At 39.9% G+C, this 24247-nt stretch overlaps 1 protein-coding gene across 4 annotated transcripts in view; it reads left to right on the top strand.

Moving 5' to 3' along the window:
- Positions 1 to 6252: 6252 nt before the first annotated feature.
- slc8a1a (solute carrier family 8 member 1a) overlaps positions 6253 to 24247 on the top strand; it is a 43872-nt gene continuing 25877 nt past the window's right edge. For 3 of the 4 annotated variants that reach the window (XM_024443479.1, XM_024443471.1, XM_024443459.1), the window contains exons 1-2: positions 6253 to 6369; positions 14928 to 16780. In XM_024443479.1, coding sequence (XP_024299247.1) covers positions 14967 to 16780 — 1814 coding nt within the window. In that variant the 5' untranslated portion in view covers positions 6253 to 6369; positions 14928 to 14966. Of the gene's footprint in view, positions 6370 to 13147; positions 13450 to 14927; positions 16781 to 24247 lie in introns of those variants that run through there. The other variant, XM_024443466.2, reaches the window with a different exon arrangement.

Genomic DNA, 24247 nt, shown 5'->3' with positions numbered 1-24247 from the left:
GATAGATGCCCACCCAGACCCTCCCCTATAGGTTCAGGTTTTGCGGCCGGAGTCCGCACCTTTGGGGGAGGGTACTGTCACGCCCTGACCTTAGAGATCCTTTTTATGTCTCTATTTGGTTTGGTCAGGGTGTGATTTGGGGTGGGTATTCTATGTTCTATTATTTGTATTTCTATGTTTGGCCGGGTAGGGTTCTCAATCAGGGACAGCTGTCTATCGTTGTTTCTGATTGAGAACCATACTTAGGTAGCCCTTTTTCCCACCTGTCTTTGTGGGAAGTTGACTTAGTTTATGGCACATAGCCTTTAGCTACACGGTTTGTTTGGTAGTGTTTATTGTTTTGTTAGGCGTCATTTCTAATAAAAATAATATGTACGCTCACCACGCTGCACCTTGGTCCTCTTCATTCAACGGCCGTGACAACTGCCTTTCTTCTTCCCGGAGAGTTCTTTACTCCTGTGCGATGTACTGAGAACCCAGCTGGCTGTATGGACGGGGGTAGTATATCCAGAGAGAGCCATTATTCCATGAAACAGAGTATGTTACAGTCCCTGATGTCTCTCTGGAAGGAGAACCTCGCCCTGAGCTTGTCTCCTTTATTGTCCAGAGACTGAACATCAGCAAGTAATATACTCGGAAGTGATGGATGGTGTGCACGCCTCCTGAGTTGGACTAGAAGTCCATTCCGAATACCTCTTCTCTGCCGGCGGTGTCTTGAAGCAGCCTCTGGGATGAGTTCAATTGCCCTGGGGAGTATGAACAAAGGATCCAATTTGAGAAGTCGTAATGCTGGTGAGTTACCTTCACTCTGATATCCAAAAGTTCTTTCTGGCTGTGTGTAGTAACACAAAAAACGTTCTGGGCTAATAATGTAAGAAATAAGAGACAAAAAATCAGTTTCTTAGGAGCTAGAAGCAGAGCTGCCATGTTTGTTGTCGCCATCTTGCCATGTTGCCTCAATTCGAGTCCTCATTTTAACACACCAAGCCATCACCTTCACTGACACAGAGATATTTAAGTTTTGCATGGTGACTGAAAGAATTGGCTGACAAAATCTATGGATAGTAGCCTATCAAAACATGACCCTTAACAGTGTGTATATTTAAACTGCTACCTTAAACGACAACCAATCAAATGTTGTTGGTGTGTTGCCACATTGAAATTGCGGTTTGGCCACTCTGGCCCACACTGTTGAATATGACCTGAAACAGCCTTCTTCATTTATGGTGTGGGAATATACTGTATAATCTTGTTGTAACATGTTGCCTGCAGTCTGTCAGTCATATATGATGCCAGGCAGTATGTTCTCCTTGGGAATAACTAATAACTTTATTGAATTTAAAATTGCTAAATGGTCGTGAGCCCTGTGTCACAGAGCCATCTTCTGTAGACACCCACAGACACCTCCTGCTTGCAGGTGCGAGCTGAGGGCCACATAATCCCATTAACACCCTTCTGCTTCACTTTTCCTACTCCGTTCCAGTGTCCTGCGCTTGACATTTTACACACCGCAGATAAAAAACAAACAGATGTACTGGAATGCTGGAAAACCAAGTGTCTGCTTCTCGTCCTCCTGCGGCAATAAGAGAAATGTTACCACTCGAATGATGTCACGACGGAACTGCTTGATGTTTTGTTGGACTGTGGTTTTAATGAATTAACATCCAACTGTGACCATATAAGAGAAGTGATGCCCTGTGTGACTAAGCTTTTATGTATAATGCCTTGGATTGTCATTACTATACATTATGATAATGAAATGTATGTGAAATTGTGTTGTAGTAATGTATGTAATAATGTGTTTTAGGGGATAATATAGAGAAACAGGATAATTAATTTGTACATATTCTTTTAAAACATTTATTTAACTAGGCAAGTCAGTTCAGAACAAATTCTTATTTACAATGACGGCCTACCCCGGACAACGCTGGGCCAATTGTGCACTGCCCTATGGGACTCCCAATCACGGCCGGATGTGATACATCACACAAAGAAATATCCAAATGATTGAATCCTTTTGAATAAAACAATGTACAATCCATTTCCCCACATTACTATCAGTAGCCGAATGCAGATCCTCAAATCACTTGGTATTGACTAAGAATCTGCAGCCAGTGTTGTGTGTGGAAGCATCATGGCAGAACCAGGTATTCGTATGTCTCAGCTTTTTGATGTTTGATGAATATTATTGATGAACCATAACTTGTGTGTGTGGTAGAATTAGTCCGATACCTGCTAATTATCAAAATCCAGAAAATAGACGTTAAATTCTACAGCCACCTAAAAGGAAGCGATTCCCAAACCTTCCATAACAAAGCCATCACCTACAGAGAGATGAACCTGGAGAAGAGTCCCCTAAACAAGCTTAGCAACACAATTAGACATAACCAAATCACGAGAAAACAAAAAGATAATTAATTGACACATTGGAAAGAATTAACAAAAAACAGAGGAAACTAGAATGCTATTTGGCCCTAAACAGAGAGTACACAGTGTCAGAACACCTGACCACTGTGACTGACCCAAATTTAAGGAAAGCTTTGACTATGTACAGATTCAGTGAGCATAGCCTTGTTATTGAGAAAGGCCGCCGTAGGCAGACCTGGCTCTCAAGAGAAGACAGGCTATATGCACACTGCCCACAAAATTAGATGGAAACTGAGCTGCAATTCCTAACCTCCTGCCAAATGTATGACCATATTAGAGAAGCATATTTCCTTCAGATTACACAGACCCACAAAGAATTAGAAAACAAACCCAATTTTGATAAACTCCTATGTCTATTGGGTGAAATACCACAGTGTGCCATCACAGCAACAAGATTTGTGACCTGTTGTTGCCACAAGAAAAGGGCAACCAGTGAAGAACGAACACCATTGTAAATACAACCCACATTTATGTTTATTTATTTTCCCTTTTGTACTTGAACTATTTGCACATAATATGACATTTGAAATGTCTGTATTCTTTTGGAACTTTTGTGAGTGGAATGTTTACTGTTATTATTATAATAATAATAATAATAATATGTTTTCATTGTTTATTTCACTTTTGTTTATTATCTACTTCACTTGCTTAGGCAATGTAAACACATGTTTCCCATGCCAATAAAGCCCCTTAAATGTAATTAAATTGAGAGAGAGCGCGAGTGAGTGACCAAGCATGCGTGACAGTTCCGGATATGTTTCTTGAGTACATTTCCTGTGAGGCGTTAATAATCATACTTGACTAAATTTACATTTTGTGCTAAATCACAAGAGATAGCATATATTGTTGACACTTTAAATGTTGCCTGCATAGCAACACTGTTGTCTTAAGAATGATCAGTAATTAGGCTACAGTGCTTCTGACATCTGAAACAACTGTACTATGAGGCATGCAACGAAAGCGCTAACCCACAATTCCAATCATTAACATTCGGCGCATCATAATAGTCCAATCAAACAACTTTTTGCCTGGAATTTTTTGTGGGCCCTTTATTCATTTTTTTTTTATTGACCTTTTGTGGTGTTTCATTCTGACAGCTTGAGCTATTCTTTGATGGGTCCTTTGTTTTTGGGATCACTTGAAATGTGGTTCATGTAAGACTCTTTCTCCTGAGCATCAGTAGCTTCGAGCAGCTCCAGCAAATCCCCTCAGTCACATGAAAATCTTGCATCATGTCGCGGGCGGCAAGAATGAGATGGCGCATTGGGTCCATTACAATGATTTCCTGTCTTCCATAATTATTTGAGTGAACGTGTTATTGTCTCTGTATACTCAAATGATTTACAATCACAATAAGAAACTGCATTCGTATGGGCATTAATGTCTTAGTTGAGTTTTCAAAACAAATTGCATTGCAATGGGTTTGAATCTCCAAAGCAGGTGTAATTGAAATATAAATGAGAAGAAATCCACATTAGCCTTCGTAGTTCTTTCTGTCAATCTTCACCAAGTTAACTCTTGGATATGAGGGGAATGAGGCATATGACTGTCTATTAATTCAAGTACTTTTTTATTTTTACTGTCAGTTGACTCAAGTCAATCAGCTTGTGATTCAAATCCTGTAACACTCAATTTTCAGTTGCAGCAAAGTACAAGGCCACAACCTAAAATGTTATTATGTACGTGTATGTAAGAAAAGCAATGCATTTCTAATGTCTCAAACAAGACTGGCTGGAATTCAATCATTGCAGATGATAGTTTTCCACACTGCCCTTTACAGCAGCAAGTCCGGGCGAGAAGAAGTTGACACTTGATTTAGGAATTGGCAGTGCTGTTGTGTGCCCTGGGTGACTTCTCAGCCAAGTTTGGCATCAATACTGAACAGTTCACAACACGAGACTGCCCATTTCTACATCACATGTCAACTTCTTCCTTCTGAGGTAAATGCTGTGCAAATCAAACACACTTCTGAAAAGGCAGAATGGAAAACGTAACATCTGCAATGATTGAATGCCAGCTTATGTCTCAAGACTTTTGACTAGCTAATATGTTGTAGCATTGTCCTCCAAAATGGTTAATGCTCCATGATGTAAGTTACTCTCAAAACCAAAATAATGTCTTTTGAGATAATGGGGTATTTTGTAGAAACATTATCCATGATTATTTAAAGAGGAAAATATAAAAAAAAAACAGGAAAATAGTGGCAACTTAAAAGTGGCAAAACCAAGGACCTGGGAAAAAGATAAATAACATTTCCGAACATAAACGCTACCAAGACACCGTCTGAGCTCGTCCAATAGCACCGCTTATTTATGCTTCAAAAGCGATTGCTCCCACTTGAGGTTAATGTATGCGTCCTAACTCTGTGTGGAACAGACGTTTGGCATGACTTGAATTTTCCAACTTGGATTATGATGTCGATGGAGCACAAAGGCTAGTCCGGTAAATAGAGCAGCGTGCTGCTTGGGGCCAAATGAAATGGAGCTCAGGCACAGATTCTGTGCCACAGACGGGGAGAGATAAGGCTTCTATTTCAAGGAAAGCGAGGAGGGAGCATTGTCACTGCAAATAAGTCACGACTACGACTCGATTGGAGAGGAAAACCAAAATGGTGTGAAAATACCTACGACATTTTGCTTTACAAAGCTCAGCTACATGCTTCGTATTGTTTTATAACACTTAGCATAGCAGAATATAGGGTATGTAACACCCTCATTGATTTTTAGATTCATGCCTGCCTATGAAGTGCATGAGGGCTAAAATAGCAGATTATGCTAATCAGCTGATTATGGGTTCAGATATGCAGATATGTCAATCATTTTGTCTGAGAGAATGAGTACTTGTTTTACAGTAGCTTTAATGAGCCTCAACCCTTTTAAGCCTGCCACCCTTCCTCTCAATATCTCTTCTCTTCCACCAGACGCTAGTAGACGATGGTTGATATCTGTGCGCTCATGGCAAAGATAGATATCAGTTGGGTGTGCTATCTTCTTCAAATAATCACTGCCTTGCTCTCACCTCAGTTTTGATAGGGAGTTTGTCGGCTTCACACTGGAAAAGGGAGGCACATAAGCCATATGGAAATGGCTATTTGAATGCCTCTGGTTTATTATCAATCAAAATGTATTTGGCAGCAAGTGGTCATAACTTTGAAACTAATGTTCACGCACTGTACAGTGTCTTAGAGAGTAAAATGATACGACGCATGTAGTCCGTCACACACTGTGAACATGTGTAAAAGGGATGAACACACACACACACACATTCAATAAAGCTTGCAAGTGATGGGAAATCACACAATGTACCCCTATCGTTCACATCTCTGTTACAACGCTTCCAAACGTATCGACAGACTGAAACCTTGTCACTTTGATGAACACATTGGGGAGAACTGAAACACTACTAAGATCCTCTTTCTTTCACCTCTCCTCTACGGATCCACCTCTAATCCACCCATCCCCTGGATCCATAATATGGACTTCAAGACAATTAATGGAGATATCCAATCTCCATATACCACCTCCACGGTCAAAGGGCCTGGAAGCAGTGGAAAATCACCCTGGAGGGAACCACTTATCCACCACATTCCTCCACTGGTGGGTGAGTTCAACATTGTCTAAAAAGTACCCACCATCCAAATTACCCATCCAAACCCTTTATCTCCCATGTGTCGGTGGCGACAAAGAGCTGCCAGATAGCCGGCCTACTCCAGAAGCCCAGAGTGACAGGCTCTATCAGCAGAGTCCTTGTATGGCCATGGATCGGGCTGAGGAGGACGATAAGCAGCAGCCAGCCCAGCTATGCAGCCCATGTTTAGAGAGACACCTTGGGACTGGGCATCTGCGGAACAGTCTGTTTCTGTTCAATTTAGAGTGGTTATCGCACACCGTTCTTCCCGCTAGGCAGTACGTATTTTTCTCAGCTCCATTGGGACTAACAGAGGTGAGTAGAGGGGTTTTTGTTCGGTTGGTCATCTCGTTCATCTTTGACAAATTGGAAATGTATTTGTCACCAATGGAGTTTTTCAAACATGGTGAGATGTTTGGCTTTGTTTTTTTTGACTGTGTGAGGTGCATGGATGGTTGGACTTCCATGAATGTCGGTCATCTTGGAAAGAATGATGGTGCAGTTGACTAGCAGATGGGGAATCATCATGTGTCATCATAATTCTATGTTTTTGCATGATTTTCTTAGTGATATGATAGTCTTGTTTACGGCAGTGAGTATTTCCATTATAATATGGATTATGGGAGATTCAAATATTACATTAGCAAACCATACGGTATTGATTTTCAACCCTTGTATCCAATTGATGGCAGAAGCACCTGAACAAAAGTCCTCTACATTCAGTGAGAAATTGGACTTCCAGGCAAAGGGGGTCAGATAAATCTTCATTCAGACTTAATTAACTGGTGCAGCTCATGGAGCAGGGAAGTTAGACCACGAATAATTACAAGAACATAAATAAAAAATAAATCCATGACATACATTTTATATGACATTTAAAGAGATAGTTCTCCCAATTTACAAATGTGTATGTTTGCTCCTTTACCCAGAAATCAGATTATGGACAAGGAGGGCCTTCAATCCACACTTTGGTTTGGTTGAACTTTTGACTGCCACCAACAGCGATGGGACAAGACTGTAACTACCAATTGGATACCACGAAATTGGGGAGAAAAAGGGGTATAAAAATAATTAAAAATAGAAATAAGTGAATATTAGCATTTGGTTTGGTTGAACTTTTGACTGTCACCAACAGCGATGGGACAAGACTGTAGTAACTACCAATTGGATACCACGAAATTGGGGAGAAAAACGGGTATAAAAATACAATAAAAATAGAAATAAGTGAATATTAGCATTTTCTTACCGAAATGTAAGTTGATGTCCCACAGTTAACATAATTAAAATGGCATGCAGTTAACAGACATACCCGGATGCTACGCTATTGTCCTCCCAGTTTTTGATTATCTAGCGTAATGCAATGCATGACCATGGCTGAATATATCACTGTGCTGCCTATACTCTGAAACTAGGAGAACATGAATATACAGTCGCTGAAAGTGTACACAACCCTCACACAGTCTTCACATTTTGCCACCTTAAATTTAAATCTAAGAAAGGATTAAATTCGATTTTTTTTTCCCCCTATCGATCTACACAAGCTACTCAAAATGTTCAAAGTGAAAGACGAATTTTAGATTTGTATTATTTATTATTAAGATGCGTTGACTGTGTATGTCTTCAGATCCCTTTTGGTGGAAGAACCTTTGGCAGCCATTACAGCTGTGAATCATTTTGAATAAGGTTCTACCAACCTTGCACAACTCTTAGGGCAACATAATGGGCATTTGCAAAGTATTCAGATGCCTTTACTTTTCCCACATTTTGTTACATTAGTCCTATTCTAAAATGGATTAGAAACATTTATTAATCCTCATCAATCTACACACAATACCCCATAATGACAAAGTGAAAATAGTCTTTAGATTCCTACATTTTTAAAAGTTTTTTATTAAGAAATACCTTATTTACTTAGGTAAGTATTCAGACCCTTTGCTGTGAGACTCGGAATTCATGTGCATTCTGATTTCATTCATCATCCTTGAGATCTTTCTGCAACTTCCTAGGAGTCCACCTGTGGTAAATTCAATTGATTGGACATGATGTGTAAAGGCACTCGCACCCCCCTGTCTATATAAGGTCCCACAGTTTACAGTGCATGTCAGAGCAAAAACCAAGCCATAAGGTTGAAGCATGGTGGTGGCAGTGTATTTTCAGCGTCAGGGAGACCGAGCCTAGTCAGGACTGAGAGAAAGATGAATGGAGAAAAGTACAGAGAGATCCTTGATGAAAACCTGCTCCAGAGCACTCAGGACCTCAGACAGTATTGTGTGTAGATTGATGAGGGGAAAAAAAACAATTGAATCTATTTTAAAATCGGAATACTTTCCAAATGCAATGTATATTAATTGATTTTGTTAAAATTGCTCAAGCTCAGTAATTTGGGTGGGAATCATTGATAGACAACCATTTTCAAATCTTGTCTCTGATTTTCAAGCAGATTTCAATCAGGACGAGACTGGACCATTCAGGAACACCTCTTGGAAAGACATTCTGGTGTGTCGTTGGCATTAACATTTGTGCTGAAATTGTCCCGCTGAAAATAAAACTCTGTCCCTGTGTTGAGTTTTCAGAAGACCACGGCGGGTTTTCCTCTAAACTCCCCAGTCCCTGCTGGTGCCAAGCATACCCATAACATGATGCTGCCACCACAATACTTGAAAATACAGAGGATCAACAACATTGCATTGTATTTTTGTTTTAAAAAAGGAGAAAGAATAGTGTTGAAGCCCATGGGCCTGTTATTATGATTTTTGAGCAGATGGATCATCATTTGACTAATAGTCTGCAGTAACATTTTACAGACACCAGTCCCAAAGTAGTTTAGTGGAACGGCCCATCAAACAATAAGTGCATACACAAAAATGGGATGGTGTGGAGAAATGCTGTGGGAGTGATTTCTGTTCCCAATCCATACTTGGCCTTACAAATGTGTACACTCTACCGTCCAAACCTAACTTTCATTAAATTAAGCAGCAAACTATCCATGAAAGCTTGCATTCGTACTATATCAATACCTACTTTAGATATATCGTGACTGCTTATCACATCTTTCACTTAGTATGTGTCATACGACGAAGCAAATGACTGTTTAAGGACTACGGGAGTACAAGCAAAGACTGGCCAAGTGCCTGTAAGCCAAAATAACCCTTTAAGCAAAAATAACTGATAGTAAAATCATGAATGACTAACTATCTGACTGACGTTCAATAAAGTGTGTCCAGTCTGCGTGAGCCAAGAGCAAAAACATGACTGACTCAACTGTGAGTTCACCTCAACTCTCGCTCTCGCTCGATGATGAAGTTATTTGAGGTGAAAGCTTCCCAGCCCTACAGTATCCGTCATTAAAACTCCACTGACTCAGAATGGAGTCAGGTTCAACTGCAGGCTGTGTCTCTGCCAAGGGACGTGCATCTACATTGTTTCAAAAGGAAACCAATCACGCACTGCGCATTTGATGAAACTGTGAAGGAAGCACTCTCGCCTCTCCCATAAGGTGAAATTCTTTCCAAGTCAAAGCTTCAAATAATGAAAGGTAGTCACTGTGTAACCTAATGTAGTAGGCGTAGAAAGAAGCCTTAGCAGAGGTCCCACTTCCATTTTTCAGGGGAAACGGAAGTTAGGTTGAAAATATTGTATCCCTGAAAACCGAATGTTTGCGTTTTCTGGTGACTCTGCATAGGCTAGTGTAGTGCATTTGGAGCACCATGGGCTAATTCAAAAAGTGACTGTTGCAGCATCATCTGACATATTATTCATATCTGTCAGTTGGTAAGCTAGCCTTCTACCGGAGGCCTGGAGATAGAGTGGGCTAACAAGGGGGGACAAAAGATGTCAGAGAGCTCAGCATTGGGTAACTTGACCTGACATGGCATTGCAGTGATTCAAGATTACAAGCAGGAGCAGAAACTCTTTTCTTTAGTGAGTTATAATTGACCTCAGCTTATCTGACAGGCTGGTCTCATAGACTCGACGTAAGATAGTAAACGGAAATTGGGAACACGAAACCAAGAACCAAAACTGAAAGGAGGGTGGTTGGTCAGGTGGATAGGTAGGTGTATAATGAGAACATCTAGCAACCCAAGGGTTGTGTGTTTGAATCTCATCATGGACAATTTTAGCTAATTAGCAACTTTGCAACAACTTACTACTTTTTAGCTACTTTTTAACTACTTGGCATGTTATCTAACCCTTCCCCTATCCCTTAAGCTAACTCTTAGAGATATACATATTTCCCTTTCAAGACAATTTGATAAGTATCTAGATACATGGGGTTAAATACTATACAGGAATGATACATTTTAGTTTGAAATTATTCAGTGTGATTCAGTTTGATTAGAGGAATAACGCAAATGTCTAGCAACCCAAAGGTTCTGTGTTTGAATCCCATCACGGACAACTTTAGCATTTTAGCTAATTATCAACTGTGCAACTACTTACTACTTTTTAGCTACTTTGCAACTACTTAGTATGTTAGCTAACCCTTCCCCTAATCCTAACCTTAACCCTTTATCCAAACTCCTAGGGTGTGAATCTTTCTCTTTCAAGACGATTCGATACGTATCTAAATACACAGACTCCGATACGATACAGGAACGATAAGTTTTAGTTCGAAACGATTCAGTGCAATTTGGTTTGATTAGAGGAACGAATCGATGTGATTCGGTTCGATGAGATACGATTCGATGCACTAACATTTGTTGCATAAACACATTCATTTTCCATTCCAAATTAAAATCTGCTGTTCATAACCTGGGTCTCTCTGAGATGGATCTGTCTAAGCTGACTTCTGTGTGTGTGTGTGTGTGTTGGTGTTCGTGTGTGCGTATCTATGGTGTATGTAGGCACCTAAGCTGAGTCATAAGGGAAACTAGGTATCTACCACCCCACTATCAGTGATCTGAAAGCATCCACTAATTAATTTGTAATTTTTGCAGATTCAAAGTGTTTTAAGAGCTAGTAATATATCAATATTTATCTTTAAAAATGAGCTATTATAAAGCCAATGAATATATAGCACAACTTTGGATTTCAACCCCGTCTCATAATTTAACGATTTAGACTGTTTGGAAGTTTTGAAGGACTTGGAGCTTCTCTTCTTCTCCTGCTTCGACCATGCAGTGCGGGTAGCAAAAGTGATTGCTGTCTTTGTTATGAAATTATCAAATTTCCCCTGATTGTTTCAAGCAAAATTACCCAAACTATTCCTGATGGTGAACAACGAACAATGTAAATACAATCTAATGTAAGCCCCGATCAGCATACAGTGTAGCCTACCTTTAACAAGATGAAAGTTGTAGCTTAGGCTGGTAAAACACCATTTTCAACAGTGCATTTAATCAAAATAACCTACTGAATTACATTGATTGTCACTCAACTAATAAAGACTAATAATGCGCAAGCCATTTTACAAACATTTGAATGCTGAAGTTAACACGCAGATGTGCCAGATCAAAAATAGGCCTAGCTCTAGTTGGTCAGCGCATGAAGCTGCGCACAGCACGCAGTTTGAATATAGTAGGGTACTGATATTGCCTGGGGTTGTTCAACATGCAAAATGACCGGAAAATCAATGACTATCAACATAATTACATGCTTAGTTCAACACTGAAGGAAAGGACACATATTTTTGGAAAGAAGTCTTTTGAGCAACAACCCTAACCTTAACCCCTAACTCCTAGCTAATGTTAGTGTTAGCCACCTAGCTAAGGTTAGACACAGAATTTGTAACATATCATACGTATTGCAAATTCTTAACATATTGAATGAATTGCAATTCGTAACATATCATACGAAATAGATGAAGGACGTCCACAAATGAATACATACCATACCAAATGTAACATACTAATTTGAGTGTCGTATTTTTTGTTTAGCATCTTACGTCTACCTCTGAGTCCAGGTTGCATTGGGGCTTCTCTGTAAATACTCAATGAAATAAATAGCTTGGGATCAGACTCCTGAATTGTCCAAATGGGTAAAAAAACAAAACAACCTTAGGCTTATATCATGTCAAACATAACAATATTGCAGTTGGATAAGGATCCTACCATTTTTTTCAATTTTTCGCCTAAAATGATATACCCAAATCTAAAGCTGCTTGTAGCTCAGGCATTGAAGCAAGGATATGCATATTCTTGATACCATTTGAAAGGAAACACTTTGAAGTTTGTGGAAATGTGAAATTAATGTAGGAGAATATAACACATTAGATCTGGTAAAAGAAAATACAAAGAAAAAAACATCTGTTAATATTTTTTTTTTTACCATCATCTTTGAAATGCAAGAGAAAGGCCATAATGTATCATTCCAGCCCAGGCACAATTTAGATTTTGGCCACTAGATGGCAGCAGTGTATGTGCAAAGTTTTAGACTGATCCAATGAACCGTTGCATTTCTGTTTAAAATGTTGTATCAAGACTTCCCAAAATGTGTAATTGGTTGATGAATAACTTTTCAAGTTCATAACTGTGCACTCTCCTCAAACAATAGCATGGTATTATTTCACTGTAATAGCTACTGTAAATTGGACAGTGCAATTAGATTAACAAGAATTTAAGCTTTCTGCCAATATCAGATATGTCTATGTCCTGGGAAATTTCCTTGTTACTTACAACCTCATGCTAATCGCTTTAGCCTACGTTAGCTCAACCGTCCCGTGGGGGATCCACTGATCCTGAAGAAGTGTTAAATATTTCTTCTATAAAGGATATTTAAAAAAATAGCATTATGGCTAAACAAAATGGAGCATATCTAGGTTTGTATTAGGCCTAGGTTGCATTAACCTCCAATACTATATTAATATTGTGCCAATAATGTAGTTTCCTCAAGTAAGTGCTTCTAAAATACATGAGATGAAGATACAGTACTGATTTGTTCAAACTTGATTCGTGTTCAAGTTTTGGTTAGATATAATGAAATTAATCCTAAAATAAGCTGTTAGAAGAAATGCATTATTTTTTCTCAAGACAGCAAATCAAATAATATATGGAAATGAATTCCCCCATTGCTTTGCATCAGTATCGAAAAAACATCATTACATCACTTGGGAGATGAGAGCATGTACATTAAAACCAGGATGAGAGAAGAGAGAGAGGGGGAGGGGGAGACAGAGCAAGAGAGTGAGAGAGAGCAGTCCCGAGGAAGCGCGCGTTGAGAGCCCATGATTGTCTCTAGTCGGCTATCTACAGTGTGGCAGAACATTTCGATTTTTTGGGTACGAAGGGTTTACCTATACAACAATTCAAGATTTACTGACGATGGCGCAACTTACATCATTGTTTTATAAAGGGTTGGAAATTGAGGATTTCTCAAGTACTTCTGTATCCTTTCTTCAACCTCAAATTATTTTTGAGTAGTTTAGAAATTCCGTTCCCCATTACGTGGATTAAAACGGTAGGCTAGCATTCTGGGCAACTACTGTCACTTGAAATGTTACACATTTTTGTAGGCTACTTTATCAGCTAGTTGTCTTTAAATCTTACCTGTAAAGAACATGTGAATGGATGTACTGTAAATTGCGGACTAGATTGCTGTCAGCTGTCATTTTCTGATACTGTATCTTTGTGATTTCATGTTGCAAATGAGAATCATGTAATTAGGACAAATGTTGCCTAGCCTTTCTCAAAAGAATAACCTATGTAAAGAAAGATAAGACTATGAAAGACATTTGACTATCGCCAGTTTAAGCCAGCCCTAGCCCTCTGGGGGCCCTAAGCAAGATTGGGTTGGGGTGCCCCGACTTCGGGCAAACATTTTATTGACTCCCCTCTTGATGGTGGAGAGAACGTTTTTTGTTTTTAAGTTCATTTCCTGCAATTCTACACATTTTGTCATGGGGGTAAATAAAATGTTTCAGTTTTAAAGCAAGTTCTCTGCAATTCTACACATTTTACCATGGGGCAAAGAGAAAACTTTGCCGTTTTACACCAAATTTCCTGCAATTTTACACATTCTGTAATGACTTTGCAATGTTAGTATGATATCTGAGGGAGAATGACAAAACTCAATGTGGCCCCCATGGATGTCAGAGCCCCTGGACACATGCCCTGTGTGCCCAGTCGGGATTCGGCATGATTACTATACGTTTGGATGTCTGGCTAGACTAACTGCCAATCTAAAAATATTTTGCTGACATGGCTAATTGAGTGACTGTCAGTGACTGACATGACAAGAGAAAAACTGCTGATGCACCACCAAATTTCGAAATTGCACCTGGTGTATTCTACTGTTCTTACTCTCAATAGTAAGTTAGACCCCAACTGAGAAACAAAAACATATATAATATGTCAATCAGAACTAGACGTTGAATTGGTTTGAATCCCCGAGCCGACTAGGGGAAAAATCTGTCAATGTCTCCTTGAGCAAGGCACTTAACCCTAATTTGGCAGTATGTCAAGAGGACAATGTAAGAGAAATGTAATTATTGGTGCCATTTTTCCATCTAAACCAGTTATTCAAATGATACAATGCAGGTGATCACTCTCTAAGTAACACACACACACACTCAGAGAGAGAAGTGTGTGGTACACTTGTGTGGTTGTCTGGTTAAACCAGTGTTATTTTCTTGATATTATTTAGGAAGTGTTTCCCCAACCAAGTTAGCCAGATCCCCCTCCTAACCTGGTAGCTAGCCCAGAGAACACCTGAAGCACCCCCACATCTGACATAGAGACCTTTCCTAAAATAATTTAGCTTCAATTGGCTTCAATACTGAATGTGTGATGTGTGCATTGGAGGCGGCTCTGGGGGATGTTGCTTTATATCTACTGTAACTTAGGGAAACACTGGAGTTAGGTATATTGTCATTTGTAATTTTTCAAATGTGTACAGTTTTTGGTAGTTCTGTTCTCATCGATCCCTTTTTTGCATAGGTGAAAGGAAGAGTTGGCGCATAACACCTCGTCAGAATCATGGGTCAAACTGGGACATCATCTTTCCTCTTCTGCACTCTTCAACTCACAGTGTTGTTGGCAGTTTTTTCATCTGAAATTACATTTGTTACAGCGGTGAATTCAAACCCAAGCCTCGGAACAAACTCTTCCATTGGCAACCAGACTTACAAGAAGTGTGATTCAGTGGGTACTGAATGCAAAGTGGGTGTCATTCTGCCCATATGGTTACCAGAGAACCCATCCTTTGGAGATAAACTGGCAAGAGCCACAGTTTACTTTGTGGCCTTGTTTTACATGTTCCTGGGGGTCTCTATCATTGCGGATCGCTTCATGGCATCCATCGAGGTAATTACATCACAAGAGAGGGAGATCACCATCAAGAAACCAAATGGTGAAAAAGTGACAACCACTGTGCATGTATGGAACGAGACAGTGTCCAACCTGACCCTTATGGCCCTGGGTTCCTCCGCCCCGGAGATCCTACTGTCCGTCGTTGAGGTGTGCGGTCACAACTTTGACGCAGGTGATCTGGGCCCGAACACCATCGTTGGTAGTGCTGCCTTCAACATGTTCGTTATCATTGGACTCTGTGTTTCTGTCATTCCCGATGGAGAGCACCGGAAAGTCAAACATTTGAGGGTATTTTTTGTTACCGCCACCTGGAGTATATTCGCGTACACCTGGCTTTATCTCATCTTGGCTGTCATCTCACCGGGCATCGTACAGGTGTGGGAGGGCCTTGTCACACTGTTTTTTTTCCCGTTGTGTGTAGGGATGGCTTATGTTGCGGATCGCAGACTTCTTGTCTATAAGTACATGTACAAGCGCTACCGCGCAGGGAAGCGAAGGGGGGTGATCATTGAGACGGAAGGGGAGGCTCAACTTCCTTCAAAGATGGACATTGAAATGGATGGGAAAATGCTCAACTCAGAGGGCTTCATGGACGTAGCGATGGGTTTTGATGAGAAGGACCTGGATGAGGAGGAGGCCAGGAAGGAAATGGCCCGGATCCTGAAGGAACTGAAGCAGAAGCATCCAGAGAAGGAGACGGAGCAGCTGATAGAACTCGCCAACTACCAGGTATTGACACAACAGCAAAAGAGTCGCGCCTTCTACCGATGCCAGGCTACCAGGATCATGACGGGAGCAGGGAATGTACTGAAGAAGCATGCAGCAGACCAAGCCAGGAAAGCTGTTGGTGCGTACGAGATCCGCTCCGAAGTTTCGGAGAATGACTTTTCGTCAAAGATCTTCTTTGACCCCTGTACATACCAGTGCTTGGAGAACTGCGGTACAGTGGCCTTGAATGTAGTACGCCTTGGTGGGGACTTGACTAACACTGTTTCAGTGGAATACCGTACCGAAGACGGCACAGCCAATGCCGGCTCGGACTACCAGTTCACTGAGGGCGTTGTGGTGTTCAAACCTGGTGAGACTGAGAAGGAGATCCGGATAGACATCATTGATGATGACATCTTTGAGGAGGATGAGCATTTTCTGGTCCACCTTAGCAATGTGAAGGTCATATCCGATGGCACTGGCTACGGACAACCAAGGGCTAATCACGTGGACACTTTGGCGGGCCTTGGCCTGCCCTGCTCAGCCACTGTGACTATCTTTGACGATGACCATGCCGGGATCTTTACTTTTGAAGAACCGGTAATGACCGTGAGCGAGAGTATTGGCATGATGGAAGTAAAGGTTCTTCGTACCTCAGGAGCGCGGGGACTAGTGGTCGTACCCTACAAGACCATTGAGGGTACAGCAAAAGGAGGGGGAGAAGACTTTGAAGATATGCACGGAGCACTGGAATTCCAGAACGATGAGATCTTGTAAGTTACATACTTGCTTTTAATGTTGTCATGTTTGTATTGTTGTCATGTAAATGAGGTGAGGCCCACAGCACATTGACGTTCAATTTGGACAAATTTTATGTCTAAGTTATGCCAATGTCCCTGTTTCTAGTTTGTCCCACAGAAGCAGCTTTCTGTCTCAAAAAGAAAATAGTTGTATTGTTATCGACTAGCACTAAGAGACTTTCCACTGGGCACAGACGTCAACTTATTTAAAAAATTTACACTTGGTTTAGTTGTCAGCTAATGTGAATTTAATGTGAAATCAACAAAAAAAATGTCATCATGTCATTGGATTTGGGTTCAAAGTTCGGTAAAAAAAATATGAAATTCCCATAAGTTGATGACTTTTTGCAAATCCAATCAGTTTTCCACATTGATTCAACGTAATTTTTTTGTTTATGACATGTAAACAAAGTTAATTCAACCAGTTTTTGCACAGTGGGTTGTACTTTGTATGGCCTGTTGACCTCGTCATTAGTATCCATTCATCTCAATGTGCTGTCCATTTTAATCTATTGTCTTAGGTTACATTTTCTCAGGGGATGTAAGTGTCTCTGAGGTTCAGGAAGGAATCCTGTCTTAAGTTTCTATCTGTCCACTGTACTTCATCCTTTATGCTTCACTGTCTTGTGTTCTTTTTCTCTCAGCTTTGCCCTCACTGCCCCTCTTGTTTTAATCCTTCATGTGAGCATTCAATTGACTGCCTGACTAGCGCCTGTCTACAAATCTACCAATTAGTGTTTTGCATACCGTATGTAGAGATACTGTGGACTGTAATAGTATTGCAGAACTGGCTTCATTTCGTTTCAGTTAAATGGGTTTTTCTGCAATTTCTCCTCCACTTTCGCTCAACACCAGTTGGATATTTTATGACTTGCAGTGCTTCATCGTAGAACATACTGAACAATTGAGAGTATTCAAGTGTACCAAATACCGTGGTGTATCTCACTGAAGACGGGACATGATGACTCACTGGTGCTGGAAAAAAAGAGAGAAAACACATCAAGAAATCATCATTGTGATGCTAATGATAATGATACATTAGCATGTAGCATGAATAGATTAGGTATGGAATATGTTGGAGCCTGGAGGCAGCAGCTGTTCTTTGGCTGTTCATTTTGTGTATGCGATGTAAAAACACTGGAATACCTTCCTGATAAAGATAAAACAAATATACAAACACTAACAGGTGTAATGGACTCTAAACAGTTGGTAAACGGTTACTATTTATTTACAACTATTAAACTCATTTTACTACGTTATAGGTTCCAGAGAGATACGAGTAGAGAGTCATGAACATGAAACAGTAGGACTCCTACATGTTCACTCCACATGTAGTTTACATACTAGCTAAAATCATTTGGATCTTGAATTGCTCCGCAGTCTATCCTGTTTTATTTAAACTCAAAACAAACTCCTCAAAACAAACGACCGCCGAGTGCTGCCCGAACAGGGAGAGGGGCCACCTTCGGTGGAAGTCGTGACAAATGCAGCTGCCATCGATACAGATTTTCCATATCAGTGTGTCCATCATTTATAGGAACCCACCAGAATAGAATGTGAGTAAGGCCTTTTTGCCCTTTTTCAAGGGGAAATCCAGCAACACTTTTATCACTCCCCTCTTCAAACTGGAACTCACGTAAATGATATACTGGTATAGTCAGGTATACTGTACATAACTAAAATGGCAGTTGGGCCAGACATTTTCCATGGATTGTGGGGTGGGGGATATAATGATATATACATATATATATATATGTATATATATATGTAATAATATATATATGTATATATATATGTATATATATAATATATATAACACATATATATATGTATATATATATATAGATGTATATATATATATAATATACAACACATGTATTCCAAAGAGGATAATCATTGCCAGTTTGAGGATAGCACCAAATGGAAAAGGCCCTGTGTTTGTTTTAAGTTTTAAGACATCCACACATTTATACAGAGGCAAACGGATTGCTTTGAAGTGAGCAGTGTAAATCTCCTCAGCAAGCTTTGCATAGAGAAGCAGCACCATATATAGACAAGGCAGCAGCCTCTGTTGGGAAGTCGGTTCTTAAGTTATCATTTGGAAAATGCATTAACGTTGGCATTGACACATTTGAGAGGATGCAGTTGCAAGTTATTTCCAAATCTATTTTAAGATGCGTGCAATGTCCATTGGAATGTAAACATTTATTTATGTTTCTGCGCATATCATTCACTTATGCTACAGACAGAATATGATTGATAGTAATTCAATTTTTCACTGAAGCAAGAGGCCTGGTTACTCTCAATCATGCTGTATCCAGGTAAGGGGGAGTTGATTGGTCAAAGATGATCTAGTTATATCGTTACAAGAAGTTACACGGTCAGGACCATGTTCTTTTGTTTTGCTAGTAGGAGCAAGTGTTAGTTGATATTGGTAGACATTAATGTCTACTAAGGGCTTCGCTTCTGACTGAGCCAGTATAGGTGTTAAAGAATCAGCACCAGCCAGTATAGGTGTTAAAGAATCAGCACCAGGTACTCCGCCAAGGACCGTTCAGCCACCTTTGAAATATCAAACTAACAATGTTCTACAAAGTACCCATTTCAGTTTAATTTCTACTGGATCTATTCTCAAAAAATGTGGTTCGGTCCACTGTAAACTATACTGAATGATGACTATGCTGTAAATGTCCTTTTACATCACAATTTATTATAGCCAAAATGTGTCCTTTGTGTCCTACTGTCCTTATCAGACAAGATCATATCTGCTGCCCTCAACCGTAGAGAATGATGGTTCAACCATGCCTTTTTTTTTTGTTTTGACAAGACCCACCCTCTGGTAATGTAGATATTATTAACTTTGCTGCCTACATGTAGTGAAATTAATGACTTTGCTTTGACTACACACATTGACAAGCATGAAACTTGACAGGGGGTTACTTTGGGCTTTAGGAGGAGGTACTATTTTAAACAACTAATTAAATCGTTTTTTTTTGCCTATGCTAATTTTGCCCTCTCGTCTCTGGCCTGCTCTCGCATGAGGACAGACGTTGTGCTCCTCCTCAGACCACTGTCATGATCCAGGGCTAGCGTAGCTGCCCCCGCGGCCCAGTGGCGGCTCTGGCCTGTGGATCACATGGCTGGGGGAGTGACGTGTTCCCTTGGGCTGCATGACAGCGGGGCTGTCACCACCGCTTCATCAGACAAGCAACAGACAGAGGCAGGAGACCAAGGCACTTTGGACCATAGAGGAGCAAGAAGACCAAGGGTTCAAATCATGTTTGAAATCTTTCAAATGACTCCAAGCTGTGCTTGATTGAGCTTGCCTGGTGCAGGCTCAATCAAATGCTTAAAGTATTTGAACGATATCAAATTCTGTCCAAACCCAGGCCTATCCAAACCCAACCCCCTCAACCTCTGTCTATATACGCCTCACGTTTTCCCTTGCAGCCTTTGGATGTTTTTGAGGGGGTTGGTCAGTGCAGTGTCCCAATTTCTGGGGAGCTAAACACTTCAGGGGTGATGGACGTATTTGTGTCTTTGTTTTCTGCAGGCAAAAGAGGACCCTGTTGCCTGAAATGTTTGTCAGGCTTTCTACATGGCTGAAATCATGTTTTTCAGGCCTCTAATTGGCTGAGACACAGAGACTGGGAGCAGATAATAGCAGACGTGTTACTTACAAAGCACAGTTTGATCAGTCACTATGGCCATCTCGTCTGTGCTGACGGATTCTCTTAGCGTTGTATCCGATTGTATACTTGGTGCAAAAACCGATCACACTTACGACCTTGGCTGCTGCTCAAGTAAGCACATCAATGAAGATGTCATGAAATAAACATACCATATCATAGCAAAACACATTTATTTTCGTGGAAAGACACTCAATATAGGACACACATGCCCGATAGTCAGAAACAGCATTGTTACATTCTGCATCTCAGCCCCTTAGGAACACTCGGCTGCCTCTCTATCAAGTTACATATTTGTACACACAAGATTACAGTCTATAGGTTATGAATAGCTGTAAGAAAAACTGTGACAAGTGACAAATTGTAGAATTATTTTGACTTTTTTGGTAGCTTTGCTGATGTAATACCATAGGACTTCTTCCCACCAGAAGAGGGATACTTAACATTATGTACACTGCACATAGGGGAACCCATATCTCTTTGTAAATCAATTTAAATTCTGAGACCGCATGAACTCAAATCACATTTTCCATGCTTTAACAGGGAAGAATAAAGGACAAGGAAACCTTTCAGTAGGCTGCATTGTATATTTTGTGACGGAAGCAGCCATTAGCATTGCAAACTGCCTATCTTTGTGAAGCCGTCTTTGGTGTGTAATTTGAATTGTATGATTTACAAACAGGAAATAGCTTATTGGGGCATTTAAGATGGTAAAATGTGACTACAAAAATGTATTAAAAATCTTGGAATACGGTTTTCAAGCCTCCTATTCGGCATCTTTCGTACTCCTGCTTCCAGCCCTATGCATGAATAGCAAACATATAAAAAAATCTGTTATGTAAATTACTTTACAGACATTTTTTTCAGTCTGCACGAAAATATTCTACCTAGTATTACATAGATATCAACAGAATAATGAGCGGCAGGAAGCCTAGCGGTTAGAGCTTTGGGCCAGTAACCGAAAGGTAGCTAGTTTGAATCCCACAGCTGACAAGCGAAAAATCGGTCAGCATTTTTCTTAATGAATCTTGTTCTAGAGGCAGCTCTGCAGAGTGGTCACTAGCTGGCAAAGTCACAACATCTGATTCTAATTGTAACCACACTGCTAACCCTAACTGTTAACATTAAATGAAGACCAAAGAGCAAATGTTTGTTATCATTAATTTGTACATTATTCCCAATTTTGACTTTACAGCTGGCAGAAATCGCAGAAATCCCTCAGATCTGCATCCAGGGTAAGATTCATGACAATAAATGTCAAACTGCAGAAAAATCTGTCAATATGCCGTTGAGCAAGGCACTTAACCCTAATTGCTTGAGGGTTACCGTTGATAATGGCAGACGCTGGCCATGACACCACTCTCGGAGGTGTTACTCAGCTGGAGTTGAGATATGCACATTTTTTATTTTGCCATCATTTTACCAGGTAAAAAAAAAACACATTTCAATTCGCACATGCTTATTAATACACGTGTACATGTGTGAAATAGGGCAAATAAGCATCCACCAAATTATTATTATTATTATTTTATAAGCCTCACTTTATGAGCTGTCTGTCTTCTTACTTACCACAGTCTTCACGTTCACAAAATCTGCAAATGATTTCAAGACCACTGGCATAAGGATCTTATAGCAGGGCCAGAAATAGAAAATTAATGTGAGGCAGGAAAAACAAATTATATTCATGGTAAGGAAGGCAACTTATTGGTCTGCCGGCTTTTTTAGGCACCAAAAGAAAATGACTCCTGACAGAATCTAATGAGAGACAGACTGTAGCCTACTTTCTGCATGGAAGTATGATGTACTACTGTATGTGGTTGGAAGGTTATAATTGAGTAGGTCGCGAAGGAGTTGGTTAATAGAGTTCTTTCATTAGGGAATTTTCCTCCTCGGTTACAGTGACTGATAGAGTGGAGTCGCTGAGTTAGTCCTTGTACAGTATTCTCCTCTAGTTAATCACAGATACTGCCGGTCCAGCTGGAGGGCTTGAATGTAAAGGCTAAGCTTAAGTGTATTGGGACTGCTACTCTGTTGTCAAGACTCACTCTCAGTCTCCTTTTGTGTGGCTGGATCTGAAGACTAGACTGTTACTGGTTGGTGTTAACTTTTTCCCTGTTAGAATTCTCCATAACAAGGTCTGATAACCTGGGAAGACCCAAATACACTGAAAGCAGAGCCAGGTAAAACCAGGGTTCCTAGTCTGATGTATGTGGCTCTTTGGAGGTTTTCCTCTGTCACCTCTTGGTGTGTCATATCTATTAAAGACAGAAATGCATGGATGTGTACGAAAGCATCAGATCTTTAACTATTTAAAAAAGTGTTATTTCCCCTAAGAACCAGACCAAACACAGAAGGTGGGTTGCACCAACATGGTTTACATTTATCTAGGATTAGAGCTAATCTAGGTTTTGTAAATCTAGATTCATAATTAATCAGATATGTGTTGCACCACTTAATTTTAAATCTGGATCAGTAAATCTATGTTTTAAACTATGATTAGTGACATGTTACACAAGTATAAGAGGTATTTTGTGAGTTGAAACGAAGTAGCTAGTCGATTTGACAAATGAGGCCACAAAGTTGCTGTTCCATGATAAAATAATAACAATGTAACGTTAGAACTGGGTTGGTTGATTTGAAATAAAATCTGTTATTTGCCAGTACTAGACAGGAAACTCATTTGTTAGCTAACGTTACAGTAGTTTATAAACCAAGCTAGATAGCATAAAATATCATTTATTATTGTCATTATTTAACATTATTTTGCCATTTATTATTTGTCCGTTAGCCACCTGATCATGGCATTTAAAAAAGTTCTAATTTCTCCACTTATGACAAAAAACTATTGTCGGACCTGATAGAGGCCTATAAACCAGTTACACTGTTAGAGCTGAGGCGGTGTGCAATAGTAGGAAGACCCCTTTATGCAGCTCACCCTGCACTATCAGCTCCAATGTAAATAACATGAGTAAGTCTACCTCCGATAAGCTTCCCAGTAAAGCATTAAAAACAATCAAGCAATGCAAAAACGTGCTAAAAAATAGACCATATTAACATATGTAGCCTAAGAAACAAGGTTCATGAAGTCAATAACGTGCTTGTAACAGATGACATTCATATTCTGACTATTTCTGAAACTCACTTAGATAATACCTTTGATGATACAGTGGTAGCAATACATGTTTATAACATTTACCGAAAATACAGAAATGCCAACAGAGGCGGTGTTGCGGTCTATATAAAGAACCACATTCCTGTAAAGCTTAGAGACAATCTAACGTTAAATACTGTTGAAGTAATATGGCTACAGGATCATCTGTCTCACCTAAGGCTCATTCTTGTGGGAAGCTGCTATAGACCACCAAGTGCTAACAGTCAGCATCTAGATAATGTGTGAAATGCTTGATAATGTATGTGATATCAACAGAGAAGTATATTTTCTGGGTGATTTAAATATTGACTGGCTATCATCAAGCTGCCCACTCAAGAAAAAACATCAAACTGTATCCAGTGCCTGCAACCTGGTTCAGGTTAGTTACAAACAGCACAGGAATTAAATCATCAACATGTATTGATCACATCTTTACTAATGCTGCAGAATTTTGCTTTAAAGCAGTATCCAAATCCATAGGATATAGTGATCACACTATAATAGTCATATCTAGGAAAACCAAAGTTCCAACGGATGGGCCTAATATAGTGTATAAGATGTCATACAATACATTTTGTAGGGATTCATATGTTGATGATG

The sequence above is a fragment of the Oncorhynchus tshawytscha genome, linkage group LG02 (genome assembly GCF_018296145.1).
Source record: "Oncorhynchus tshawytscha isolate Ot180627B linkage group LG02, Otsh_v2.0, whole genome shotgun sequence".
NCBI classification, from domain to species: domain Eukaryota; kingdom Metazoa; phylum Chordata; class Actinopteri; order Salmoniformes; family Salmonidae; genus Oncorhynchus; species Oncorhynchus tshawytscha.
This window is presented reverse-complemented; position numbering and strand designations above follow the sequence as displayed.